General features: G+C 39.9%; 1 protein-coding gene across 7 annotated transcripts; it reads left to right on the top strand.

Annotated features, from left to right (window-relative positions):
• The first annotated feature begins 29 nt into the window (after nt 1-29).
• On the top strand, nt 30-27266 carry CASC4 (cancer susceptibility candidate 4). Of its 7 annotated transcripts, none has more exons than XR_774646.1 (10): nt 30-482; nt 7080-7134; nt 9272-9374; nt 10464-10554; nt 12078-12222; nt 13118-13198; nt 13547-13645; nt 15073-15246; nt 19005-19344; nt 21102-21176. XR_774646.1 is itself a non-coding variant. In XM_010572158.1 (10 exons), the coding sequence occupies exons 1-10, from the start codon at nt 156-158 to the stop codon at nt 25596-25598; spliced, it is 1317 nt and encodes a 438-aa protein (XP_010570460.1). In that variant the 5' UTR covers nt 30-155; the 3' UTR covers nt 25599-27266. The 7 variants fall into 7 exon arrangements, 6 of the variants coding, with proteins under 6 accessions (XP_010570460.1, XP_010570459.1, XP_010570458.1 ...); XM_010572158.1 differs by lacking the exon at nt 19005-19344 and adding an exon at nt 25525-27266 and having other exon boundaries at nt 21102-21269; XM_010572157.1 differs by lacking the exon at nt 19005-19344 and adding an exon at nt 23283-25517 and having other exon boundaries at nt 13118-13173; nt 13546-13645; nt 21102-21269.
• The last annotated feature ends 245 nt before the right edge of the window (nt 27267-27511 follow it).

Here is a 27511-nt window from a genome sequence, read left to right as displayed (position 1 = left end):
GCCGCCGGGGATGCCCCCGGCCCCCTGGGGCAGCGCCTCCGCCCGCCGTCCGGCTCCCTGAGCGGCCTTTCCGCCCCGCCGCGTCCCTGCTTCTCCCCTCTCAGGTGCGGGCGGAGGCGGTGAGCGGGTGAAGCCCCCGCCCGGCGGCCTCCCCCATGGTGGGCTTCGGGGCCAACCGGAGGGGCGGCCGTCTGCCTTCCCTCGTCTTCGTGGCGCTGCTGGTGGTGATCGCCATCCTCGCCTTCAACTGCTGGAACGCCTCGTCCCGCCAGGCCCTGCTGCAGGAGGAGGTGGCGGAGCTGCAGAGCCAGGCCAAGCGCACCGAGGTGGCCCGGGGGCGCCTGGAGAAGAGGAACTCGGACCTGATGGGCAAGGTCGACTCCCACAAGAAGCAGCTGGAGCAGAAGGAGGCCGACTACAGCCACCTGAGCAGCCAGCTGCAGGCCAGGGACGGCCAGGTGAAGAAGTGCGAGGACAGCAAGGTAGAGTGGAGCGTGCGGCCGGGCCCCGGGGACGGCGGGAGGGTCCCCCGGCGCCCTGCGGGGTGGCTCTGCCCGGGGGGGGCACCCTCGGTCCCGTGTCCGTGCAGCGCCTGCAGCCTGAGGGTGGAATAAGCCCCCGAAGGCACTGGTTTCTAGAGCTGGTGCGTTGGCTTTGGTTGCCGTCGGGACACTTGCTGTACGCTGGGGTTTCTGAAGGCATCCCAGAAAAGAGCTGAAAATGTCTAGCAAAGGCAGTGTGTGTGCTAACGGTGAAAACACCGAGAGCTCACTGTCTTCCAGGCGGCTATTTTTAATTTTTTTTATGAGCTTTCCTCTTCTGCTGAGATTATTTCGTCTTTCGCGATCAGTCAAAAAGCTATATGCAGCCTTAAAACTACAGTTTGCTTGGCCTTAAGGAAAACGAATCGAGTATAATGTTGCAGCGTAGCACCCCTGAGCTTGTTCTCGCTGTCGGTCTCAAAATGCCTTGCACATCAAGGTCTGGTTCTTATGCAGCCAGCATACACTTGGGGAAAGTTCTTGCTGCTGACATTACGTGTCATTTCCTTTAGCTGCAAAGAGACAAGCTAATACAAAATTCAGCTTGCCCTTTTATGTGGAGGTGGCCTGGGAATTTCTTTTGTTGTGGAAGGGAAAATGAGTGAATGCATCAACTTTCACTGTTCCACTTTCATAATCATCACAGGCAACTCTGTAAAGAGGAGTTAGGCAGACAAGTTCTTTTACTCAGTCGTGTATGGTAGCGTGTACTCTATTTGCATGCAGTTCATAATTCTGCTAATTGAACGCTGTTTATCACAGTAGGATTCATGGAAATATTACACTCTCAGGCTTATTACTAGATGAGTTTGTTTTTCTGGCCCTTTCATATCACACATCTGATGAGCACTATAAGAAAATACATTTAATTGTCACAGAAAAATCTGCACACATACATGGCTCATTACAGAATTATGGAGTCCTTCAAACTGATTTAGTTTGTATTAAAGTTATGTGTTCTTTCCTACTGAACCATTAAAATTAAGCCATTTGTGTGTTCAGCAAACACTTTTTTAAAAATTTTTTTTCATTTCTGAGATTGGAATAAAAAGCCTGATTAGATATGTAATGGTGGATATTGGTGCTCTCTGTTGGAAATAAATGCAACTAACACCATTGCGATAAATATATTATGATACTACAAAATCTAGTTTAATTTATAAATAAGTATTCTATACAGAGATCAAAATAGTTAGGTCTGATGAGTAAGAGATGCTGAACTCAAAGCAGTTAGGTTTTAACAAAGATGCTTCCGCTTGTAAAAGCCAGAAAATTGTAGTTTTCTAAACTGTTGGGGTTTTGTTTTGGTTTTTTTGTTGTTTTGTTGTGTTGTTTCTTTTTTTAAATTGAACTTTTACATGCGAATAGAGGGCAAATAGGTTTAGTTGTTCATTGCCCTCTTTGGTAAAAGCAAGCATTCAGAGATGGTAGTAGTTTGAAAACGCAGGAGGTGGTCAGTCACAGCACCGACCCGGAACTCCCTTTCTCCGGCTGTTGAGGATAGTAAAATAACATGAGTGCATGGCTAGACTGGACAAATTAATGGAGGAGGTCTGCTGAAGGTTGATAAATCCATTGAAACTGCCTCCAAGCTGCAGGCTGTTGGAGAAGTGGCTAAGGATATTCCAGGGAAGTAATATTGGTGGGTATTTGCAGTACGGATGTTCTTTATGTAGGTAAAGTTGATTTTGTGTTCTTATGATTCAGCCTGTGTTCATAGGGCAAGGAGCTTGTTTCATGTGCTGTTGTAACTGACTGCCAGGTGTAAAACTCCACTGGTGGTATTCAAGTAAGCTATCAATTATTGGGCTGCACGGCGAGGCTTGCTTTTAATACAAGAAAACTGTATTTTTTTTTTTTTTTTTAAATCTGTGATGATTTACTGTAGGACACCAGGAGAGAAAATGCAAGTGCTAAGTCAGGGTGTCTAACAAGGGTTACTGGAAGCCAGAGCCCATTTTGATGCACATGATATAAACTGAGGTGCTGTTGAGCTGCACCTGCCTGCACCTGACCACTGTGGTGTTCTCCATAAATCTGGCTGGTCTTTGAATGCTCTCAAAGTCTGGCATCTCACAGGGCAGACAGAGCAGGAGGGGAGCAAGAAAAATGAGACTAGTAAACATCACAAATTGATTTTATTGTTAAGTGTATGCATACTGCAGTATATGTCCTGTATCCTTGTTCTTTGTTCTAGAAGCTACCATTTAAGGTCATGTGAGCTAGCTGCTTTTGAATATCCTCTCTTCTTGTGTTCAAAATGTTCAATGTGCTTTAATAGGCAAGAATAGCAGTATGTTTCATCAAAAACGAGTTGCTGTCCCTTTCTCTCTTGCTCCCATGTCAGCTACTGCCACGTTCTCAGTGGCAGCAATCCTATTTCTTTTTCTAAAAAAAACCCTTTAAGTGAGTGTACTTTAGAGAGTAGAGAATAAAGATCTGTTACCAAAAAAACCACTGACTAGTAGGCATAAAGTGTCTGACCAAAAAAGGCTTGAATGGTAATTTTTTTGTCTCAAAATAGAATTAGGCAAGGATGTTCTTCGAACAAACTGGGTTTTACCAGTGATCTTAGTACATTTGTGAAATTCAGGAGCTGTAATAACACCAGGACTGGTAATTCCCAGGGTGTCAAGTGATCACAACAGATCTAGGCTTATTTCATAGAAAATGCATTTGGAAGATGCTACTCTGGTGGTTCACAGTGTCAATTCTGTTTTATGCTCCTATGTCTTCATAAGAGATTCTTTGCCTTGTGGTCATGTAAATTAAGTGTGCATTCCCCAGTGTTGAGGCAACTTGAATTTCTGCGGGCAGCTTCCTTCTAGCTCAGTGATATCTGTAGTCAAGCCCAAACCCTCGTCTCTCTCCTCCCTCCCACTGTATGCCTAACAAGCCAGTCACGCTGCACCAGAATATTGTTTGCTCTTATGAGCAAATGTAGTAGTGTGACCTAGTGTCTTGTGTTAAAAAAAAGCATGACTTCTTGGGAATTCTCTTCTCCTGTCACCCTGTGCTCCTCTTGGTAAGCTTGTGATGGTCTGCTGGACCTTGGAACAAACCGGAGGAGTTCTCCTCTTTTGGAGCTCCTCTTGGGAGGCAAACAGGAGTAGTGATTGCCCCAGTGTTTGGGGAGGTGATGCATGCAGAAGTAGCATTAGTTTACTCAGTATTTCATGCTTTTTTGTAGCATACCATGAGGATACTTTTTTTTGCATAGTTTTACACGTCCCTTTGCAATAGGCTCAATAAAATGATTGAATGGCAGGAATTTGTGGTGGAGAGCTTCCAAATGGCAACCATCCAGTGTGTAGGGGTTCATAGCTCTGTATTTGCTGTTGCAGTTCTCAAGAGCATGCCTTTCTCATTCCAAAGCTGTTGCTGGCAACACCAGGTGTGTAATACAGCCTTGCCCCTTAGCTGGTGCCTAGAAATGGTGCTTCATAGGATGAAACTGTTCAGTAAAACATCCTTGGGAGCAGCTGGTTGTGTTCTTTGTTGCCAAAACTCCTTGATAGCTCCTCAGTGCGCAAAGCTGTAGCTTTACAGCAGTGATGTTGAGTGCATCTTCCAATCTTACCGCACGTTCCTGATGATAACGTCATCTGTACTAATTGCCTGATGATAGCACTGTCTATTCTGAAAAAGGCAGTTGACAATAGTAGAAGGATCATGCAATTGTGGCATATAGACTTTTAAACAGCTTTCCTGTGCTGTTCAACACATGCCCTAGCAATGCGTTGGGAATGCCCAGGCTTGTGAAGCTCCACAGAGGAATATGGACATCTGCTCGTCCTGCTTTGATAGGCAATTCAGAGGGTGTTCTTGCTAGATAAAGAAATGACTCCCAGGGAAATATGTGTGGATATTTACAGTTCATCACTTACTTCATCAGGAAGTAATACCACCTGTGTTCTGTCCTGCCATACATAGATATAAGCTCCAGCGTGTTTATAACTTTTTTTCTCACAGTGCCTTTCAATATATGACAAGACTGTTAACACTTCAGACAGCACTGGAAGGTTGCCTTGCATGTACGTAGCTCCAGCATGCACAAGATTTTTGATGTTTTTTTCCTGTTCAGAGCTCATTGGGCTACAGAGAATTTCTTTTACACATCCCAGCTGCTTTGGAAAGGATCTGAGAAGCCACTGAGAAATATGAACAGTACAAATAGGTCTAGACTCAAGGAGGACACAGCTCAGAAAGAACTGGACTTGCGCCATGGTTTGTGGAGTGTGGGTTTTTTTGCATGTGTAGGTGGAACAGATCCCATGAATCATAAGACATCATCTTCCCTTTCTATCCTTCTGATGAGGGACATTTGCTGTCAGCTGAGCTGTTTTGGATATAAATTCTGTCACTTGTCTCTGAAAGTCAAAATCGCCAAAATGAAAGATTGTGTGATAAAACTGACGCTATCTTCAAATCAAACTCCTGTTAACAGACAGGCAGCCCTCCCCAAGCCCATGGCAAGTGAAATGTTTTATAGCATGAACAGAAGCAAGCCAGTAAGAAGGCTTTATGTATTATGAATTCTGATAGATGGAGGTTTGAAAATGGAACCCGCTGCTTCCCAGGATCTCCTTTGTTTGTACATTGGGTTCTGGGAGAGAACTGCATAAGAGTGGAAGACAGGAAAAAATTGTTATTGCCAGTGGCTTTGCAAAATAGTGAAGGATACTTTTTCATTAATGTTCAACAAATTGCTCTTTTTGTGTCTGTTCCCCTGTCCCCGTGTCCATTCGATGGAGAGCTGGCAAGATGGGCACCTGTTGGAATAGAAAGGCTTGGCCGTTACTTTTGTCTTGTGCTTCTGTGTGAAGCCCCCACTGCAGGGGTTACTTGCACTTTGGAAATAAAGCACAGGAAGTCCAACGCAGGCTTTCATTTAATAGAGTATTGTTCTTTGTGCATCCTGTAAGTAGTGTGCCTTAAATGTCTTGGTGGGCAGAGCACATGTGTAACTGCTTCTCAGATGAGTGGCTTTCTGATGTGCTGAGAAGGCTCCTTAAGTGTCCCTATTGGGTGTTCTTATTTTATATCATAGAGCAGTATGGTCAGAGTTCTCGGGTTACCACAAGACTGCATCATCTGCCACTCTTTCTTTTTTTGGGAAAAGCCTTGTGAAGTGGCTGGGCTCGCAGTGGTGCCTCTCTGCACTCCAGAAACCCTCTTGGCTTTTGTTCTCAGCCATGGGGCAAGGTTTGCTGCCAGCACTGCCCATGTGTGCATTGCTGCTAGGGATGAGCCAGGATACTGCAGTCTGGCACAAACAAAACTCTCGATGGAGCACTCTGTTTCATAAGGAGCCTCTATTATGTGACTGGAGCTGTTGGATGCATGCCTTGGTGTACACTCTGTTCTGCAGAAAATCACGATTTCAGCAGTTCTTCTATGGCCATAGTTCCTAAAGTTATAAATGCCTGTCTCAACCCATATGGGACAAATTGAGTCAGTCCAGAGTTTGAGCGCCTCTTTTAAAAACAAAAACATTACTTGAAACATTTTTAAAGAAATTAATAATTTGATAAAAGGGAAGGTAGAGGTGGGTGGAGGAAGTCTTAAAGAGAGGGCATATGTCTTTTTTGTTTGTTTTGACAGGAAATGTAGGTAACTGACTCAGACGCTGAGCTTCAGAATCTGTGTGGGGATTGTAATAGCCTGTGTGTGTGTGACCCCCGTGCCAGAGTAGGTGTGCTTGTACTTCATTTTGGTATTCTGAGAGGTAGTTCTGACCTTGTAACCCAAGAATGACAACCCTGTTTCAGCACCCTTTCTAGAGTTACCATTATATCGATCATGAAACTACAAGAAAAATAATTACAGCATCAGTGTTGGCTGATGACAGTCGTGGTTTTTTTCCATGCTTTTTCAGTATGTTCTACATGTGCGTCTTTCTCTTCATTCCTGCTATATTTTGTCTTTACATATGTCTTTATGTAAGAACAAGGCAAAGCATCTTTACTTAATGACTTTGTGTACACGCATTTCTTATTTATTGTAACTGCTATTTTTTCCTTACTAAAAATACCAAATTAAAAGCTGTTGTGGAAGTCTACTGGTGTTAGATTCTCTCTTAAAAATAAAACATGTGTTATGAATATTAGGTAGCATCACACAAAAATTTTACTTTAAATACACATTAGGTAAAAATTTTTTGCTAATGATGCTGTGTGTTTATTTTTATACACTTATGCTTTGACATTGGAAATTCACCGTCTCCTTCTGCAGTATCAGAATGCAGTGTGTTTATTTTAGTCCTGACAGAATCTACTTTTTGGATAGAAATATGTTCTGGAAATAAATTTAAGTCCTTGTTAGCAAAGCCTAAATAGAGTGTTTAGGTTGGTGATATCACTTATAGGCAACTAAATATACATTACTTATATTTACAAGAACTTTGTATATGTCATTCTGATAATCCTTTACATACATTGTCTTTACAATGAAAACAAGCACACTTGAGTCTTCACAGTCTAAAACCTATCTAACCTGCTGATTGTTTATATTTACATAGCCATTTCTTCCTTTCAGATTAAGCTGCAGAACAACATATCGTATCAAATGGCAGACATACATCGTTTAAAGGGTAAGGAATTTATGGCCAAACAGTAGTTTGGCAGACTGTGAAGCTGTGTATTTTTTTAACAGCCTGGGTACTGCAGCATACATTTTTAAATGAAAGATCAAGGGATGCTGGAACATCGCATAATGTGAAATTTCATTATATTTGTTTATTACCTGTCTGAGTAAGTGTAGGTTTGGCTCTTGTAGACTTTGCTCTACTGTCTGCAGAAAGAACATGTATTCTGGCACTGCTTACTTCCAAGATATTTGAATCATTTTCATGACCAAATACACAGTTTAGTATAGGTTGGATCAGCGATGTTGTGATACTCATGCTGGGTTAGAAAAGGTCCAAAAAACATCTTTTAAGGCTGATATATACAGACACGATCACAATGCCTGTAATCTTACTGTATGGGTTTCAGAGTGACCTGGAATGTCTAATGCCAAAATTTGAACATGCCTGCAGACAATGTGCTTGGCATTTCTGCCTGTATCTATGTAGTTGAAACTTAAAATAGTAGGAAGCTTAATAATTTTTGGTAGCCTGAGGAGCAGGGAGAAGAAATTCTAGAACAATTACTAGTGAAGACAAGAAATATGTATTGGTTTTATAGATAGTGTGAAGGTACTTTCTTTTGTACATTTATTGCAGAAAAAGAGTATTTGACAATCACGCGTAAAGTAACCTAGTAGTACTTTTGTGTTACTCGGAATAACAGAATCTTTCAGGAAATTAAGGAGATTTCCAACAGAGAGGTGAAATAGCATTATGTAAGTCTTCTGAAGCAAAAGGTAAAGAAAAATTTAGGAGTGGTTGTGGGTTAACACCGGCTGGCAACTAAGCACCACACAGCTGCTCGCTCACTCCTCCCCCCTCGCTGGTGGGGTGGGGAGGAGAATCAGAAAAAAAGTAAAAGTTGTGGGTTGAGATAAGAACAGTTTAATAACTGAAATAAAATATAAGAAGAATTGTAATGGAAAGGAAGATAACAGAGAGAAATAAAACCCAAGAAAGAACAAATGATGCACAATGCAATTGCTCACCACTGCTGACCAATGCCCAGCCAGTCCTGGAGCAGCGATCTGCCCCTCCTGGCCAACTCCCTCTATAGTATTTTTATGGAATATCACTTTGGCTAGTTCAGGTCAGCTCTCCTGGCTGTGCTCCCTCCCAGCTTCTTGTATACCTGCTTGCTGGCAGAGCATGGAAAATTGAAAAATCCTTAACTTAGTTATCCTGCTATTGCTACTTAGCAACAACTAAAACACCAGTGTGTTATCAACATTATTCTCACACTAAATGCAGAACACAGCACTGTACCAGCTACTAGGAAGAAAATTAACTCTATCCCAGCTGAAACCAGGACATTTATGTCATGCCCAGGTCCCACGCTTTCCAGTATATCCCAATTAATCACCACCACCTTTCCTGTCTCTTGATATATACATACAGATATCATTCCCTTAGTCTATTGGCCAGCCCTATAAAATGTCCGTTGAGTTAATTTAGTCCATGACTTTGGGCTCCATCTGTCATAACAGTCTTTCAGGGCAGGAAATACGGTGTGTGGTGTTGGATTGTTGCATGCTGAAGCCAGTTATGGTTCTATCATCGCTGCACTTTGCTCAGTTTCATCAAAGTTCATTCTTCATTAATCTGTGTGATTTTTACTGTAATACCCATGATACAGCATAGAGCCACCGTAGAAGTAATGATACACAATTAACATCATACAATTTAATTCATTGTCTATTCTCACCCAAAATCAAATCCCCTTGAGGTACGGATCAGGTTTCCCCATCCTCCCGCATTATCCACCAAGTGCACCCAGGTCCTTGAGCAAAAGCAATCCCATGAATGGGTTTGTCTTTGCCTGAGGCAGGAATAACCCAGACTGTTTTCCCTAGCAAACCCTGAAACCAGGACAGGCATAGTATCAGAAGAATTGTTCTGTAATTCATAGTGACGTCTGGCATACATGAGTAAATTGGCATTTTTTTCAAGTTAGTTTAAGAATCTTTAAAGTATATCTAGAATAAATAACAGAACTTGAGGACATTTTTAACCTATATAGCAATATTGAAACTTGTATCCACCATGGGGCATTTTTTTCTTATATTTCTATATTCATGTTGATTTTTGCTTCTTCATCTAGAACAACTAGCAGAATTACGTCAGGAATTCATTCGACAGGAAGATCAGCTTCACGAGTACAAGAAGAACAATACTTACCTTACAAGGAGATTGGAATATGATAGGTATGTCTTCAAGAATGTTAGTAACTGTAGGTTTGCGTGTGTGTAATGGAGGTCTGTGTTTATTAAAAAGTGCAAATTAATCCTATTCCTATTGATCCTCAAACTTGAGTGTACTAACTTGGTGATGTAACTTTGACTTAGCTAGTTGTTTGATTTTTGAAGTTTTATTTTTTGTGTTCTACTCCCCCCCCCCCCCCCAAAAAAAAGTGAGATATGATCTGAGAAAAATCTGACTTACTGGAATTTTTCAGCGTTGGACAATTTTTAAGTCAATGCATTTTTTTATAACATGGAGATTTTGGTTAACAAATACTTGAAAGAGTTTAATCAACGCAGTTCTGTAAGCTGCCAGGGTTGTTAATTGTTGTCTTTCTAAAAGTGTAATTTTATTTTTTTCAATTGAAGTTGAAAGCATTGTGTATATTGAAATTTTAAGTTGATCTCAGCCTTGTAAGTTTATGATGTAGAAGCAGGGAGAACAACTACTTCTGAAGCTTTGAGGGATGGGGAGATTAACACTTGAGAAAATGTTTGAAACTTTCACACACAAAATTATATTCTTTATGTGCTATGTTGAGTATTTGCAGGTTGGTAGGACACATGAGTTTTGTTGAATTGGGTTGATCTCTGTGTGGCTTGTTAGAGAAGTTGGGACACTTAGCTGTGTTATTCAGATCTTGTTATTTGAGTTGGTAGCAGTAACTGATAGTAGTAGTTGTGGATCTTCTGTGTTGACAGCCATGAGAGAGAGATTGCTTTCCTAGTGGAATTAATATATGCTGATGACAGATTAACTGTGAAGCTTGAGTTTTCGGTTGCTTTCCAGGTTTTGGAGGAAATATGTTCAAGGCCATTCTGTTTATTTTACTGTTTTTCTGCTCTGTCCCTATTTTTTCCAGTTCTGCTTTCTTTCTGTATTCAGTCCATTTCCACTCCATACACATTCCAGGACAAGGCTTTTGGGACAGACTATTCTAGTTATATCTCAGGTTTGGCTTTTTGTGCCACTTCATATTTTTACCCCTATTTTATTTATGGGAGAGCAGATACAACGAATGAAATACAGCTAATAATCTCTTTCTAATCAAGTCTACAGTGTGGGCAGCAGATCAAGGAAATGAGACTGCAACATGAAGAAAACATAAAGAAATTAATGGATCAAGTTGTGCAGGAACAAAAGGTAATGCGCAGCCAAGTTTCTTTGTTGAATTAGAAGGGCCTAAAGTCTGCTATTTGACTCAGCATTTCAGCTATATGGAGGCCTTGAACATTTCTTCCCTAACTTTTTGTCAAATATTGTCCTGAGCAGCCCTAAATGGGTATTAGTGTAAGAACATCTGCCTGTTTTGCTCGGTCAGTGAACTGAGCCTTGAAGATCAGGCTTAAAGCTTTGCTCTGCTACAGCCTTCCTACATGACATCATGTCTAAGGATTTCAGCTTCTTCTCTGTAAAATGGGTATTACTTTGTAGCTCTCCAGGGTAGGATCTATGTTCTTACAGCCTTATACAGGTTATTGCAAAGGTGAACCTGATCTCTGTTGAGGCCTCGAGGTGCTAATGTGATGCAAATAACAATGGTATTTGAATGGTATCAAGGGTGTAATTATATCGTGCAAGCTGCCAAAAGAATATGGGCCTCTTTCCTACAAACAGATGAAATAACCTGCTTTTCTTAAAATTTCATTTCCTTGCTTTATCTCCGTTTACAAACATTTCAAGTAACAAGGCAGACTTAAAAGTAGATTTCAGTCAGATCTTTTCTTAAAATCTAGAGTTGCTTCAAAGTCTCTGACCCAAGGCTTAAGGCCAATGATGTCTTAACCTCTTTGTGTTATACTTAAGAGCTGTGTATGCCAATATAAATGTCATACAGCCATGCTGTATTTTACATTTTCTGTTCAGTTATGTGTCCATACTCTCATCTCCTACCCTCAGGATTCAGATTTGTATATAGAGGACTTCTGCTGTTGTTTGCTTTGGTGATCACCTAATTCATAAAAGTGATTTTGCTTACCCAAAGTGTTGTGGTTTAACCCTAGCCAGCAACAAAGCATGACGCAGCTGCTTGCTCACTTTCCCCGCCCCCCATTCCACTGGGTGGGGGAGATAGTTGGGGAAAAAAGTAAAACTTGTGGGTTAAGATAAGAACAGTTTAATAGGACAGAAAGGAAGAAAATAATAATGATACTATTGACAATAATAAAATGACAGTGATAATAATGGAAGAATTGGAATATACAAAATAAGTGATGCACAATACAATTGCTCACCACTTGCCAACCAACATCCAGTTAGTTCCCAAGCAGCAATCCTCCCCAGGCCAACTCCCCTCAGTTTATATACTGGGTATGACATCATGTGGTATGGAATACCCCTTTTGGCCAGTTTGGGTCAGCTGCCCTCGCTGTGTCCCCTCCCAACTTCTTGTGCCCCTCCAGCCTTCTTGCTGGCTGGGCATGAGAAGCTGAAAAATCCTTGACTTAGTATAAACATTACTTAGCAACAACTGAAAACATCAGTGTGTTTTCAACATTCTTCTCATCCTGAATCCAAACCATAGCACTATACCAGCTACTAGGAAGAAAATTAACTCTAACCCAGCCAAAACCAGGACACCAAAGTAATCTTGAATTTGAGGGTGTTTGTTTTGTAATTTTCAGGGATGTGCTTAATATTGGTTCCTTATGAATTTGTTCTAACAGGCCACACAAAAAATTCAGTCCAGCAAAGACACTGAAGTAAGTCCCCATAATGATGACCAGGCAATATCTAAGACTGTTCCAGAGGCAGTAGATAAAAACACAGTAAAGAATGAGCAGCCATCAGATCGTGTTGTAAATGGCAAAGGTATTTCCTTTTTTTTTTTTTTTGGTCACTTGTGATAGCTAATGTGCCAATTGTGTTGTATCCTTTTGCTATCAGACAGAATCATGCATTTCTCTGAAGTAAAACAATGAATTTTTTGGCTCAGATAACTTGATTAGCTGCATGTGATTGTACTAAGTTAGAGTTTATAGGTATCCAGAGATTGGCATGTCCTTTCTCTGGGTCCTTTTATGAAAGTAGTTTCTTGCATAGTTTTGTGTTCACTTCGTTGGTTCATTCACATCTCCTTGCTCATGTGGCCAATTGTGAACTGGGGATGGCCTCTCCCCTCCCTGTGAGATGTGTCTTGGGGTGAGCTAGGGAAGGGACATGCTATTGGAGAGCTGGAATCTGCACAGAGACAGTGGCTGGAGGTGAGGGGCACTGAAACCAGTGTGAGAAGTCTGTAGCTGCGTAAGTCAGCAGGAACAGTGGGGTCCTTTGGTTATCAGGAGCTGTACAGGAGGCTCTCAGTGAGTAACTATTGTGGTTGTTTCCTTCCTGTAGGCCTCTCCAAAAGGCAGACGGGTTCCCTTTGTTTCTATTTCTTGTGCTGCTAAATCGGCACCTTTTTCTATCAGTTCAGTGTCTATTCCGGCCAGCTTCTTGCAGCAGGCTTCTCTTACTCTGCTGCCAAGAGCAGCGCATCTGTTTCCCATCCTTTTCTGAAAATTGTACTGACTTTGGGAGCACTGCTCCAAAGCAGTCTTCAGTGACTTTGACAGTACAATATAAGGAGTGTTGTAGTTGCATTATCAATATGGGACATGTTCTGTGGATAAAGGACTTTTCTACTGGTCTTAGAGCCTTCCACAAGAGGGAAATTCACTGTTCAATCTTAAAGGTTAAGGCAGAATACCCTATTCTTCTCTTACAGAGAAAATCAAACCAGGAGGAGATGCAGGCATGCCTGAAATAGAAGATAATGACCCTGCTAAAGCTGAAGATACTCCCACTGGTTAGAAGTATTCTAATACTTCCACATTTGGCTTCTTAGTGGCATATATATTCTGTTTGAATACCATGTGTTTCATAGTGAATGCAAAGTTTTAAAATTTGTCTATGGAAATAAAATTCAAGTGAGGTGTAAAATCTGATAATTTTTACTGTGCTTTAGAGGTTTGATTTCTCAAAACTGAATGCTTCTGATCCCCCCCCCCCGTGCCCCCTGAATTATATTTTCATCTGTGGTTTAAAAACAAGAAAACAACAACAACAAAAAAATTACAGGATTGTAAGAGGAAGGCCTGGTATATAGTGTCTGTTTGTTTCATGTTAATGCTTTTGTCCATGTATTTTGTTTTAGCTTTAAAGAAGCCACTTATTTCAGCTCCTAAAAGTGAAGGTCATCAACCTGTTATAAATCTTCCAACTGAACAGCCCCATGCTCCAAATCTGGCACCAGGTAAAATTCTTATTTGCAGGTGACAAATCAACTATTTGTAGGAAACTTACCATTTAATATCTGCTACGATATCATGATGTTAGATGTAGGTGGCCAGCCCCTTTTTTGTTTGATGTGGTTACAAAATGAAAAACAACGATCAATTTCTGCAGGATGCAAGATTGAATGTGTTCTTAGTCTGGCTTCCTGAGGCACTGAGGTTGCTGGCTGTACGATCTCTTTTCGTTGTCCCCCCGCCCAGTAATTTCTGAGCCTTTTGACCAACTTCAGCCAAATTTGAGAGTTAGAAGTTTCAAAGACAAGTGCTTCAAGATTCCTCTACTGGACAGAGGAGAGAAATTGAAATTAGTATTCCTCCTTAGGGGTACTAATTAGATAGGGCTGCAACATATCATCAGGAGTTGGTTGTTGATCTATTAGTAGCCAGTTATATTCAGAGATTAAACCAGTGGTACTATTGCTTGCTCAGTGTCCTCCTGTGCCTGTGAACAGCTCACTTGAGGGTGATGTGGGGGAGGCTTAGGACATGAGAGAACTAAGAGTACTGTCGTGAAAGGGTTTAGAAGAATTACAGTTAGAAAGGACACAAATCTGTAGAAAATACCCTTATATTTAATCCTGGTGGATCAAGTCACTTTGCTTTAACGTCAAAGAGAATGTTAGGTTATATCTGCACTGCAAGTGGCATGTTCAAATACTGTTGTGCTAAAAAACATTAAATGTAACGTATTTGTTACGTATTTGTGATGTGACCAAACAGCTTGAAGTTTTTTGTTATGCCCATTTTTGGTTCTTTTGAAAAAAGGCAACAGAAGTATTTATTAATTTCTTTCCTTTTGCAGTGGATGTGTAAGCAGATTAGAATACCAAAATTGGGGAGCTCAAAGTCTGTATATACATTTAAAGTTTATTATTTCCAAATGTCAAATCTTTTAAATAGTTCATTTCTTTTTGTTGTTCTGAGGTATTCCTTCATTTTGACTTTTATTAATGAGAAAACATAAAAAGTAGCAAGTGAAAAGCTTACTTCATTGAATTTAGAGTTTATCAACAGAAGGTTGATGTGAATTTCAAGGGGACCAGGGTTTTCTTTATTCCTCGGTTATGTAGTCCTGTGATTCTGCTTATTATTTTTAGCATAACTTCTGTGACCTACTGCAACCTTCTCCTCAGATCATAGCTCTTGAAACAATAAATGATGCTTAGTGGATTTGAAAAGCAGAATCAGCAGGAGGATAAAAAAAAATACATAAACGTATTATTGTTCTGGGCTTCATCAAGCACTTAAGTACATACAGAAAATCAGCTGAGAAGGTAACGACTTAGGATTGATTACATATTAAAATGTGATGAATTATCTTTTGCAGTAACATTCTAGCCTTCTTTTTGAACCATGTAAAAACCAAACACGCTTCCTCATTCTGTAGGTTTGCACAGCGACAATGATGGAAATCCTGATACTGTGAAGCAGATACCTCCAAATTCTCTCCAGCACTTAAATTTTGAAGAAAATGTGGAAAATCAGAAAGAACACAAAATTGAGACAGACCATATAAAAATTCCAAAGAGCAGAGTTAGTGACTTGCAGAAGATGAAGCAAAGTAAGTTGGCCAATATCATATACTTCAATATATTAAGAAAATCACTTCATTTTCTGTCTGTAATAGTGCCTGTCTGGAAAATAGGAACTATTACAGCAGATGGCCTTCTGGAGGGTAAGCCTGAAAAGAAATGTATAATGTTACTGTGTAAAAGATATGCCTTAATGTGTCATCTTTCATCTATCTATCTATCTATCTATATATCCTAGTCATTAAAAAAAATTACTGGCTTATAGGAATTTAAAATGCTTCTGGAAATTACTACACACTTAAATAGATTAAGTCAAGGATTTTGATACATGCATGATACCGAGTTACTTATATTCACACTGCATTACTTAAATACAGTGTTTTGGACAATATCGTAAGAATTCAGCCCTTACATAAGGGGGTCTTTGTGATGGTATATGTGTATTGGCCAGAAGTTTATTCTTCTGTGTGAGGAAGTTTTCCAGAACCCTTCTCTTCCATGTCTGCGCAAGGAAGAAGCCTTCAGACAGGAGCAAATCATGTATTTGTTTATTGTGTATGATGGTGGTAATACTGCTGAGGCTTAGTGGGCAGACAGCAAGTAAGAACTTGCAAAGACACATTCAGCTGTCTGTGTACTGTTGTTTTTGAGATGTGTGTCTACCCTGTGGCTGATACCATAACACTGGGAGAGTGTTATACCTACAGCATTTGATTTTGCATCTTCCTGTTGCATTGAAACAAGTTTCTTACAGTATCAGTGGAGGTACTATACTCCCAAGTATTAGAGTATCCTGACTAGATATACCTTAACCTAGTTATTTTCAAAGAACTAGTTCCAATTGTTTAGCATTTGGGTGGGGAGGGGGCATGTGGAAGAAAAAAACATAGTGCTGAAACATCTCTTCTTATTTGGATTAAAAAAAAAAAATAATTTTTTTTTTCTTTATTTTATATAGGTATTACAAATTCAACTTCAAATTTCATTGTACTCTCAGCTAAGTAGTTTTCATTTAGGTTTTGCTTTCTGTGGTTAAAATCTGTCTGTACTCCAAGATGACAAGTTACTACATTAGAACAGCCATCTTCAGAGTCACAAGAATTGGGAGGAGAAAAGGATTCTATAGTTTCCCTGCAGAAACCTGTGTTAATTCTGTGGATTGGATAAACAGTGGTACAGAAATAGCAATTTTGTTGAAATAGAATCATAAATTGGTTTCAGTGATCAATGAAAAGAGTTCTGAAAGCTTGGGTTGCTCTTAGGAACATGGAACTATGAATTAATTTTTGTCATAAAAGGTTTAGTTTGGGAAGTTCCCTTCATTAGAATTAAGTTGTTGCAGTTCCTTTTCTTGCTCTAGAACTTGACTGGCGATTCTGTAGCTTGGAGAAGTTGCAGTAAAAAAGTGTTAACCTCTAGCAATCTCTTAAATTGAATAACAGAGAACCAAGTTTAAAATAATACTCCATTTATTCCTGTAGAATGTTTTAGTTGCTATTCTGAAGCAGAGGTTAAATTAAAACGGAGCTTGTGAGCATATAGTCAGACTTGCTAGCAGACAGCTGTAGGGTGTATGTTGGCATAAAGGGGTGTACAGGGATGTGGGAGTTCAGTGTGTTCTCTCCTCCCCCAATGCCCTTGTAGGCCCCGCAAGGGTCAGAGTAGTAGTAGGTAGTGCCAGACCTTATCTGAGAGGTTTAAAAAGCTACCTGAAATGGTTTCTGAACCATTACCAACTTTGAGAGGTACCATCATACCGCAGGAGGACATGTCTTTAAAAAGTGAATGGGAAGAGGATTTGAGGAGTTCTAGAGGCCCAGCAGCCTAGCTTTGATACCTGGAAAGGTAACTGGACAAATTCTCAATCAGTTTGAATACAATATGACAAGTGGTTAACACTGATTTTTCAAGAACAGATTGTGTCAAAGTGATATGATCTGAAAAGTATGTATTCAAAGGAACGAAAACAGTAAAAACAGGTATGTGACTTTGTTGTAGGCAAATTAATGGAGACCTGGTCAGGAATAAATTGCTATTTGGTGGGTGCACAACTTTAAGAAAATAATATTTCAGGCATAGGTATTACTAACAGTTTTATTTGAAAACCTTCTGTGAGGTTTACAAAGGTGCATCCTTTGCTTGGCACTGTTTGGTATTTTGAGTGCTGGATGATAAACAATGTATGAGATGTGGTTTCAGCAACATAAAAGTTTGTAAACATAAAGTAGTCTGCAATTAAGAATGGAGAATTACATGCACAGAGTAAGTGACAAATAACAAGTGAGCAGTTTGGTCAAAACCGATGCGGTCAACAGTGGGTATTAGTCACTAACAAATGTTTGAGGTGAGGTTTTTCTTCTGGGATGTGTTAATAGGAATGTCAAATAAGATAATAAGATAGAGTAACTAACTCTCTTTTACCTAGTGCTTGTGAGGCCATCCTCTGGCTTTAAATACCAAAGAAAGATGATGTGAAGCTGGGAGGAGTTCAGGGGAGAGGAAAAAAAAAAAAAAATTAGGATTTAGTATGAGGGGAAAAAAGCTCTAAAAAGACAAGGGTTGAAGAAGTAGGGAATGAACATCAATTTACTGTTTTGTTGGGTTTGGGGTTTTGTGTGTGTGGTTTTGTTTTTTTTTTTTTTTTTTAAGAAAGATCTTTAGGGAAGGCTTCAGTTGTTTTAATATCATTCATGGATCTTTCTGATGAAGTGGGGATAGGTGTATTCAAAATTGGCATGCAACCTGTGCAAGCTTTTCTTCCATTCCGTGTATCCTGAGATGTGTGAGACTATTTAGTTTATCAAAGGAGCTTCTTGAATATCCTGTGCTTGTCAGGCTGAGTGACTACAGCTGAAATGACAGAGCTCCATATTTCAGTTGTTGGGGTTTTTAAGTGGATTGGCAGTCTTCCCTGGTAATGGATTAAATGATGTGGTGGGCTAGCTTTGTAGGCAGGAGCAGCGAATGAAATGTCTCCGTTGTAGGCTGTGAATGGGTACCTAAGAGTCAGTCATCATCACCGATTAGTCTGTTCCTTTTCTCTTTGCTCCTTCATATTTGTAATAGCTTACATTGTAATGATGCAATGAGGGAGAGTGTTTCTCTATCACATATGGAAATAGCAAATCCAGGTTTGTAGAAGATTTCTTTCCTAATTGGTCAGCAGTGGCTGTTTGGAAAGGTCACTCGGTGATAAGTTAATCTCTCTGGTATAGAGGAGCCCAGCTCTGGCACAGCAGCTTTCACTGTAGACAATTGCCTGGCTGGGGCTTTGGTTACTGAGCACTTCATAAATTGCTGTGCATCAGCCCATGGGATGAGACTTAGTAACCATCATTGGTCAGGCTGTCATATCTGTCCGGTTTCAGGATTGGGGAACTTCTCCCAAAAAGATGTTTTCCTTTTTTATTTTGATAGCATAGATTTAAAAAGCAACTTTGGTACTAGGTATAGAGATGGGCACATTGCAACTGTTTGGTTTCAAAAGCAGCAGAACCTGAAAGTGACTGCAGCAACGTCACTATTTGTGCTTTTACCTGGCACCCTGGAAAAATGCTGGGTGCAGCAAACCTCCAGTCCATGCTGCTGTTTAAAGTTGTCCTGTAAGCAGATCCTTAGTGATGAACACGTGGACAGCTGCTTCAAGTAGTGTGTTTCTAAGGATCCAGCTTTGAGTAATATCCCATGTCTATTCAGAATGCGTTTTGGCAAATGTTACCTGCAGATTTTAGTATCAGTGACATCCTTATGGGGCATTCCGTGCTGTCACTAACCTCTTGTGCTTCAGGACAACATACTCCACTGTGCCTCAAATAGTCCATGCAATGCCTGTGTTACAGCCACTGACCGAGGTTTGGAGTGATTTGAGATCCACAATGCCATCAAGATTCCAGGTCTTACCTGTCTGTTTCAGAAAGCAATTGGTGCAGCTACCAGCGACTCCTGTTTCGGTGTTTGCCTGAAGTCTTGGTATCCCAAGACCGTGATACGTGCCTTGCATTAGAGTATTGATGTTCTCCTGATGTCGTGTGAGAAGTCATCTACTGCCTAAATCTGTTGTACACCTGACTCTGCATGCACAGGCAGTGGACTTGCTGTAAAGACCACTTAGCCCAAAATGACTGCTGGTGAGGCTTGTGTGCTCAGCCTTTCCTCCCTCGATTTGAAGTAGCTTGAGCTAAAATACCAAATGCTTAAAGCAGAATGAAGTGCCTGTACTGAAAGAGTAGCTGCATCCTGCAGCTGTGCTGGAATCCCAAGCTCACCAGGGCTGTTCTGTACACTGGGCTGCTCATGTGAGCTTCAGCTCACCGGCCTGTATGGGCTTGTTGTGTTTCCTAGGATCTTTTTCTAATATTTTAACCTTTCCTTCTGTCAGCTTAAATTTATTCAGTACTTGTTTGTCACAGGATTTCTGGCATATCTGCAGGCTTGTTTTTTCTGTAAGTTAAGTGCATTCAGTTGTCTTTCCATAGCTTATTTTGTATTTAATGTGTGTGACTTGTATGGTTCTGTCTGCTTTTTATATATAATGCAGTGTCCAAAACTACAAACAATAATAGCAAGGATTCCTCAATTTTAGATGAACAGAGAATGACTAATATATTAAACTTCTGATTTCTAAACAGATCATAGTTTCTTCTTGCTTATTTTATGAAAATAACTGAAACTTCTCTTTCTGTGTATTTGAGCTGCACTAGATGTGATTCTTCTGCTTTTCTTCCCCATCCAGATAAGCACTATGTTATAGTTTCTGTCCTGATTTTTATATACTGCCACATATGATAGCTTTCATTGTTTTAAGAAATAATTTCATTTTTACATCTGTCCATTGTAACCACAACCTTCCTTTTAATCCTAATGTTGAAATAATATTCTCCAGTTTTACTTTCCTGTTTAATTGCTTCCACTGCGAATCACTTAACATCTGCCTTGGCAGATTTTTTTTTTCTCAGTCCATTTCCAGTCTGTAAAGATTGTATCACACTTTAATCCTGTTTTTCTCATTTATACACAATCCCTCCAGACTTGTATACTCTGCAGACTCAGTGTTGCATTCTTTAAGCAATGGGCAAGCAGACTGAACTGCATTGGACTTGAACAGATCTCCCCATATCCCATTAAACACCAGCTCTGAACTTGACATCACACCATTAATCTTTCATTGTGTGCTTGGTTGACTGTCTAGTCATTTCACAGTTCCAGCTAATTGTCGTTTTTCTTGTGCATTGTTTCAGTATCTGGAACTGTTCTTAATTCTTTGCTGGGAGACAAAAATACTGGATTCAGAACACTTTGAAAATGGTTAAAGCTTAACAGGAATCCAGAGTGTAAAGCCAAATTAATTAGGTAGTTAAAAAAATCAGTTCAGAGATGCAAGGCAGATCTTTGCTAGATTTTTTTTTTACCCTTGACAGTATGGTACACGCTCTGCAGACATTACCGTATACAAAGTCAGCAATATATTGCTCCATTGTGTGTCGAAAAATGCCAGTCCTCCACAGAAAAAAGCCTAGACACAAAAACTTCCCCTGCATGCTCCTCAGCATTTTAAGAAAACTTTTATTCGTGTTTGTAGGTAATCAAAGATGGAGCGTTTTGTTTGGATGCTTACTCTAGCTCTTTTCTCCAAAGAGCGAAGCTTATAAAATCAGATTTCACAAGATCCAAATGCTGAATGACCAAGTACATCCTTTTGGCACGGAGGTGTTCCATAAGCCTTGTTGTTCTCCCCTTGCCCAAGCCCTCTCCCTTCTACCCCCTTTCTCCTCCAGCTGAAACTACTACAAACCCCCAACTATGTTAACCTGTGGTCTGCTTTCGTTTAGTATCTTCCTATTTCTTTCCTCTCTGCTTCTGACTTAATCCTTTGCCTACTTCACAGGCCGATTCTTTGATGAGAATGAATCCCCTGTTGATCCGCAGCAGGGTTCTAAACTGGCAGATTATAATGGGGATGATGGTAACGTGGGTGAGTATGAGGCAGACAAACAGGCTGAGCTGGCTTACAATGAGGAAGAGGATGGTGATGGTGGAGAAGAAGACGTCCAAGGTGAGCTTGGGCCTTATCTCCATCCCATTGTAATAAAATCCACGCTGAGTTTACTTGTTGAATTTGTGTAAAGCCTCGCTATTTTTAGCTGATCACAAATTTCTAGTATAGAATAAATAAGCTTTAGGAATCTTTAAAATTTGGTCTTGCTCTCTGTTTGAAAGCAATGTTACAGCAGTTTCCAGTGAGAGGATTTCGATACCTTATTTCAGTTATGTATACAGTTTCTGCTAGGAAAATTAAGACACTTCAAATTTCAGAAATCGTTTTGTCTAAACCCCAAATCTGGTATCTACCTAGTTGGGATGTAGTCTTTGACATTACTAAGGCAATTTTCAAATACAGAAGCATAGGGTTTTTTTTGACTACTGCTTTTGTCACATCTGCCTTAAGGTGGTATGCAATGAGGCCTCAGCCATTCTAAGTGTAATTTTTGCACATTGTACACAGATTCAACAGGCTTCTGGTTTTCCTTGCTAACCAAACTTCAAAACTCATTAATCTGGTGCCAGCCTCATACCTGTATATGCATGCTCACCACCTCTTGTTCTGCATGCGTTTCAGTGCATCGCCCCTCCTCTCCATTGCTTGTCTGCCATGTATCTGGCACGCTGTCTACCATTCTCCATCTAGTTGTTTGGTAATATTTTGTGAAGGGCTTGCATGTCTGTAGGGTAAAAATGTATACCTAAACATATATAGTATTTCCAATTAAGGAAAGTGCAAAATAAAGGGGGGGGGATGGGGACGGGACAGGACAACGATGGACGGATGGACATGATTGAAGTTCTACAGGCACCCAGATTTAGATCCTCATGATACAACTTTTTTAGTTGGTAGTTTTTCGAACATGTATTTAAGTGGTGTATTCCAAGCATAATTAATAGGAAAAGCTGATAAAAAGCAACTGATTTCTGTGGGCCTGCATCTAACTATGCAGTGTAAGCATTTTTTGGCTGGGCTGGTAGTTTGAAACTCATGAACAAGCAAAAGAAAAGTATGGATCAGAACCCTGGGCAGTTAATTAACTTACTGATAAAAATGAAAACTCAGTTGCTGCTTCAGAAGATGTATCCTGTTTTGTTACACTTGCTCAAAACTCGCAGCGGAATTTGGTCACTCTGGATTGCTAACATCTCTTCCTCTGGATGGATTATTACTGGGTTGTAATTTGCTTGTACCAGCTAGTTTCTAAATGAAGGTACAAAAGTATATACAGCTGCTTCTGTCGATGCTGTGGAAGTAGGAGACTTGCTTCTAATCATTATGATCTTGTAATGAAAAGGAAAGCATGGTATGTCGTGCACGTTTGTACATCTAAGCTCTGCTCTGCAAATTGAAGCAGTTGTGTGAGTTGGGCATTTCATTTTTTTTATTTCAGTTCCCCATAGTAAGCAGTGGGTGATGCCTGGCTCCTCACCACCATAGTTCCTTAACTGGACTTGAGAATACCATTCTTGAAGGTTTAACCAAGGCCACGTAACTGTTACTTAATCTCTGCTAATTTGTACCATTCACTTCACCCAGCTTTTGGGCTCGTCTTTACCTGCAGCCATTGTGCTGCTGACCAGGAGTGTGGGAGGAGGTTGGCTGCCCAAGTGGTGGAGGGACGTGGCCCTTGCTGTACCTCAGAGCTCCATGCCGGTTTGCTTATGAATACATTGCTATGGTGGCCTTTACAGGGAAACTAATGGCTTTAGGTAGCAAGAGTTAATAACGTGTATGCTGTAAACTGTTACCAGTAACGTGAACAGCGTTCCTGTATGCCACTTCCAAAAGGGTGGGTATGATATAGTAGCAAGTGGTGGAAAGTTGTTAAAAACTGTAGAGATTGTGCTTATGTAGCTTGATATGCAAGGGATATTTGAAAAAGTAAGAGCTCTAACTGCAAATGGCCTCATAAAACTGTTTCCCATTTACATGTGGTACCTGTCAGTTCACTGCTCTGGTGGCTTTAAATTTGGACTTGGCGAAAATAATTTTTCTGATCAACCCCTCTGTATATCTGTATAGGCATAATGGATTTAATATCTGGGAGTAAAGACAAAAGAGTGACTTCTGGAAGCCTTTTCATGAAGAACAGTCTGAGCAGTGTATGTTACTACCTCAGACTTATTTTTCCAAGCCCTTTGTTATGTGGTTTCCTAATAACTTGTTGACTTGATTTGATACAAGTCAAGCAGCATGGCAAGTGGTACTTCCAGAAGTAGCATTTTAGAAACAGTGTCTGCTTTAGTCTTTACAGTAATTTGTTTGCAGGGTATGAGAGGGTAGAATTGTGGGGTTTTGGAGGGAGAGTGGTTACAATTGTTTAGGAAGGGGAAAAAAACCCTGAATTTCTGTCTAAAAACTATTAGAAAAACATCACACGGTTTTGCATCAGGCTAGAACAAAGCACGTGGCTTGTGCAAACAAAGCAATTTAATTAAACGTGTTTTTCTGTTGCCACTAGAAATGTGTGGGCCTTAGACTGAAATTATCAGAGGAAAATACACAACTTTGGGAGATATGCTCATGTGAATGTCAGTATCTAATCTGGCATTCCTTCTTTCAGTCTACCTGTTTGAAATGCAAGGTGATATTTAAAAGTTGTTGGCTTCTACTATAGCAAACATGTTTTTGTGGTGGCTGGATTATATAAATCAAGTGATATCCACATGCTGTATTAGTAGTTTCTTACCGAACAAAAGCATGTGTCATGTAGATAAGCTTCAGCCTTTTGCTGTTGGGAGTATGTTACCATCAGGTACCAACCTCGCGTGCAGGCTCATGAGTAATTGTTGTTAAAGTGTTGAAGAGCTTCAGGCAGCTTATCATCTAGTAGAAGACTTAGTAAACTTTAACTTTGCTTTCCATTCATGTGAACAAGCATCTTTCCTGAATATAAAGGAACACAGCTTTGAAATGCAGGAAGAGCTTATTAATTGACACAAACTGAAGTTTTAGGGCTTTTTCACTTATTGAGGGAAGAAGGCTGGGGACCCACACAGGTAGAATGCAGAATATTATAATATGTTTTAAAACATCACTTGAAAAAAATTACTGAATGTGCATTTTCTTGATGGATGTTTTTGTGTGTGCTACAGTAAATGGTTATACTGAGGATGCACAAGTTTGTTTTAATTTTACGATTTTCCATGAGGCTCAAAAACCAAAACCCAAGGAGTAGAAGTCAAGAAGTAGGACAGAGTAGAGTGGTGGAGCGAGAGAGTCATTCTGGATCTGAAAAATGAGATGAAACAACTTCATTCTTCCAGTCAAGGGCAAAGCTGTAAATCTATTGTAAAGACGAACCAAGCACAGCTGGGAAAGATGTGGCGTGCCTGAAGTGGCCACTTACAATGCGTTGCCCCTGCCCTGCTCTCAGCTCCTGCTGTGTGTTCCCTGGCTGAGTGCGCAGCTATTCTGCAATTCACAAGTAGACATCTTGACTGACGGGCTGAGTGTTTTATCACGTAGGAGCCTGGTTAGATGGGTTTGTTTCAGCTGTGAAGAGTAGTGGTGAAAAATGTATTGTTGAGTCTTCAGCAGTGCTGAGAGGGAGAACAGGGATTTCCCTTGATAAGAGGTTGGAAAAGGTTGAGAGCTGCCTTTCACATTTTTAAAAGTTTCTCTTCAAATTTTACCCTCAAGTCTGACATGCGAGGTAGCAGTATGTAAAAATGTTGACAGCAAAGTCAATTCCAGCATTAGTAAAAATCTCATGACTGAAAAATGTGCTGTGCCATGTTTGTGTGGAAGGTATCATCTTTCAAATCTGAGAAGTAGGTGGAAAAAGTATTATCTTAGCCTGGAGGGGGTCATGCTGACTTCTCTGTGCTAGTCCCATCAGGTACCCAGTCTTTGCAAAATTGTGCAGTGTATTAACTCTGGAACGGGTTAAAAAATGGCAATGTAACATGCCAAAGTAATTGACTTTGTAGTTGGATTTTAGTGGGAGAGGTTGAAGTCTTTTTGGGAAGATTCTCAAATTACAGTAGTAAGTTTAACTAGTTCTACAATCTCTTAAGTCAATAAATCACTGAAACATGGTTGCAATAAAGCCAAAGATATTGTCCCAGAGTGCTGACAGCTGGACTTGTAATCGCAGGCCCATATGCGTCCTCCATATTTTCCCCAATGACTCCATTCCCATAACCAGACAAGGCCAATTCAGTGTGGATGTATGCATTAGCAGCATGTTCTGGGAAAAGTCTGTTTAAACGCTTTTTCCAGTAGTATCACATCAGATTTGATCTGAATATTTTAATTGCAGATGATGAAGAAAGAGATCTACAAAATGACCTCGTTGATTATGGCAAGCCACGCTTCAGTGATGGTGTTCTTTAAGGCCTAAATTAAGCAGGAAATGTGGATGAGGAGAGATCTCAACTGAGGAACTTGAAGTGCTGCAAAACTGAACCATTTTTACTTCTGTGTTTCTTACTTTAAAGGAAGCTGATAATAAAAAGTGATGAGTATACTCAAAGTCAGTGACGTAACAGAAGGAAACAGTTCTGTACATATGTACATAGTTGTACTATTGCAAATTGTATTAAAACTACATTTTTGTTGTTACATTGAGCCAATTAGACTGTACCTTATCTGTAATAATCTTTACATTTAAAACCGATATTATAAATATGGGCTGAATTGTTTCTGCAATTTAGAAAACTTTGTAAACTGGAGAACTTGTACAGTTTGTATCTCATGTAACAAATACACTGTGGAAACAATGTACAGCCAAAGGACTCCTTTTCTACAGTAATACCTGTATGAGCAAAAATACTGCTTTTCTCATGAGTGCTGTGTTTTTGTATTTTGCAGGTGAGCTATCAGTTGAGAATGAAAACTGAATGTTTAAAAAATTGCTCCTTCCTTAATGTAACAGAGGAAAGGCTGTAACGGTCTTCGGAAGCAAGTACCATTTTAATTCTCATATACAGTGACCAAATCTAGTAGCTAGAGCTGGAAATCGGTTATATTAGGATTTTTAATAATTTGATACATCCTGAAAAAGTTGTGTAACTAATAGCTTATTTTAAAAAGTAATATAAATAATTCAGCACAGCTTATAGGAAATCTTTGTGTATGTGTTAAAGAGAGCAAGTGTGTTAGTGAGAAACAGGCAAGTCTACATCAGCTTTGCAGGAACCTTAATGGAAGGAACAACTCCTACTCTTGGTAAATACGTGGTATGCACTGTTTCACTGTCTTGAGAGCATCCATCCTGTGTCACAGTCACTCAAGTTAATTTACAATTTAATACTTTGATACAGATCTCTAAACATCTGCCATGTTCCATGTTTTGATTTTCTATATCGGAAAGTTTGTAAGTTAGATACTTTTTGTATTCTGTGTTTAAGCACTTTCTGATTTTTATGGAAATGACTCTGTTGGTCTACAGTAGTGGAAATTACGGTTATTAACCCAACCTGCTTCTCCAAAAGGGCTACTGTGAAAAGAAATTATAAGGCCAATGACATGGGTGATTGTACTTTATCTCTGTACTCAGGTTCCAGTTTGAAGTAACAGCTAAGGTTTGCTCAATGCCAATTCAGTGAACCTTTTAAATAAATTTCAACAGTCATACAATTCTTTTTAACTTTTTTTTTTTTTTGCTACAGGGATCTTCTACTAATCAGACTTAAATATACAAGAAATAAAAATTTCAGATTCTGGTGATGCATCTTAAGGTTTTTTTTTACTTAAGGCTTGAGCTCTTCATTCCATACTTCTGGGAGGCAGATGGGGGGGAATAGCCCTTTGCATGGTGTGATGTACTTTCAGTTGAAAATAAAATGCTGAACCTGCTCAGAATTAGATACCATACTAATACCACACAATGAGTATGAACTTGTACCAGGATTCTAAGAATAGCAGTCTTCAGTAAATACTGTATTTAAGCACTACAATTTTTTTGTCTTAAAATGTAATTTCACCTTGAATTAGGTGTTAACTTGATTCTTCTAATGAAAGCAACATTTATGGGTTCTAATAAATGAAGTTGTTTAAAGTATGTGAGGCTTCTGGCTTTTTTTCTTTTGACTTTTAAAAATTGGATTAACTTAGGGCTTTGCAGAAGTCTAGGCATTTTGACCTATCAGCAGTGGTTACAGCTGTTTCCTATAGGCCAGCTCTGGGGGCAGTGGTGGAGACGAGGAACTTGCTATGTGCCTTGCAGCTTGTTTTTGTCACAGGCAGGGCAGTACCAGCATGTGCGCCCCGGCTATTGCGAAGGCAAAAGTCTGCTTCAACTCTAG

The sequence above is a fragment of the Haliaeetus leucocephalus genome, unplaced genomic scaffold (genome assembly GCF_000737465.1).
Source record: "Haliaeetus leucocephalus isolate CR32 unplaced genomic scaffold, Haliaeetus_leucocephalus-4.0 Scaffold339, whole genome shotgun sequence".
Lineage (NCBI taxonomy): Eukaryota > Metazoa > Chordata > Aves > Accipitriformes > Accipitridae > Haliaeetus > Haliaeetus leucocephalus.
Note: the sequence above shows the minus strand (reverse complement) of the source record. Positions and strands in the feature narration are given on the sequence as shown.

What these genes read in the sequence shown, in the direction of transcription:
- CASC4 (XM_010572156.1), top strand. Translation starts at nt 156, where the DNA reads ATGGTGGGCTTCGGGGCCAACCGGAGGGGCGGCCGTCTGCCTTCCCTC. An exon ending in AAGTTGTGCAGGAACAAAAG is followed by an intron (nt 10,555 to 12,077) that starts GTAATGCGCAGC and finishes TTGTTCTAACAG; the next exon opens with GCCACACAAAAAATTCAGTC. An exon ending in TCGTGTTGTAAATGGCAAAG is followed by an intron (nt 12,223 to 13,117) that starts GTATTTCCTTTT and finishes CTTCTCTTACAG; the next exon opens with AGAAAATCAAACCAGGAGGA.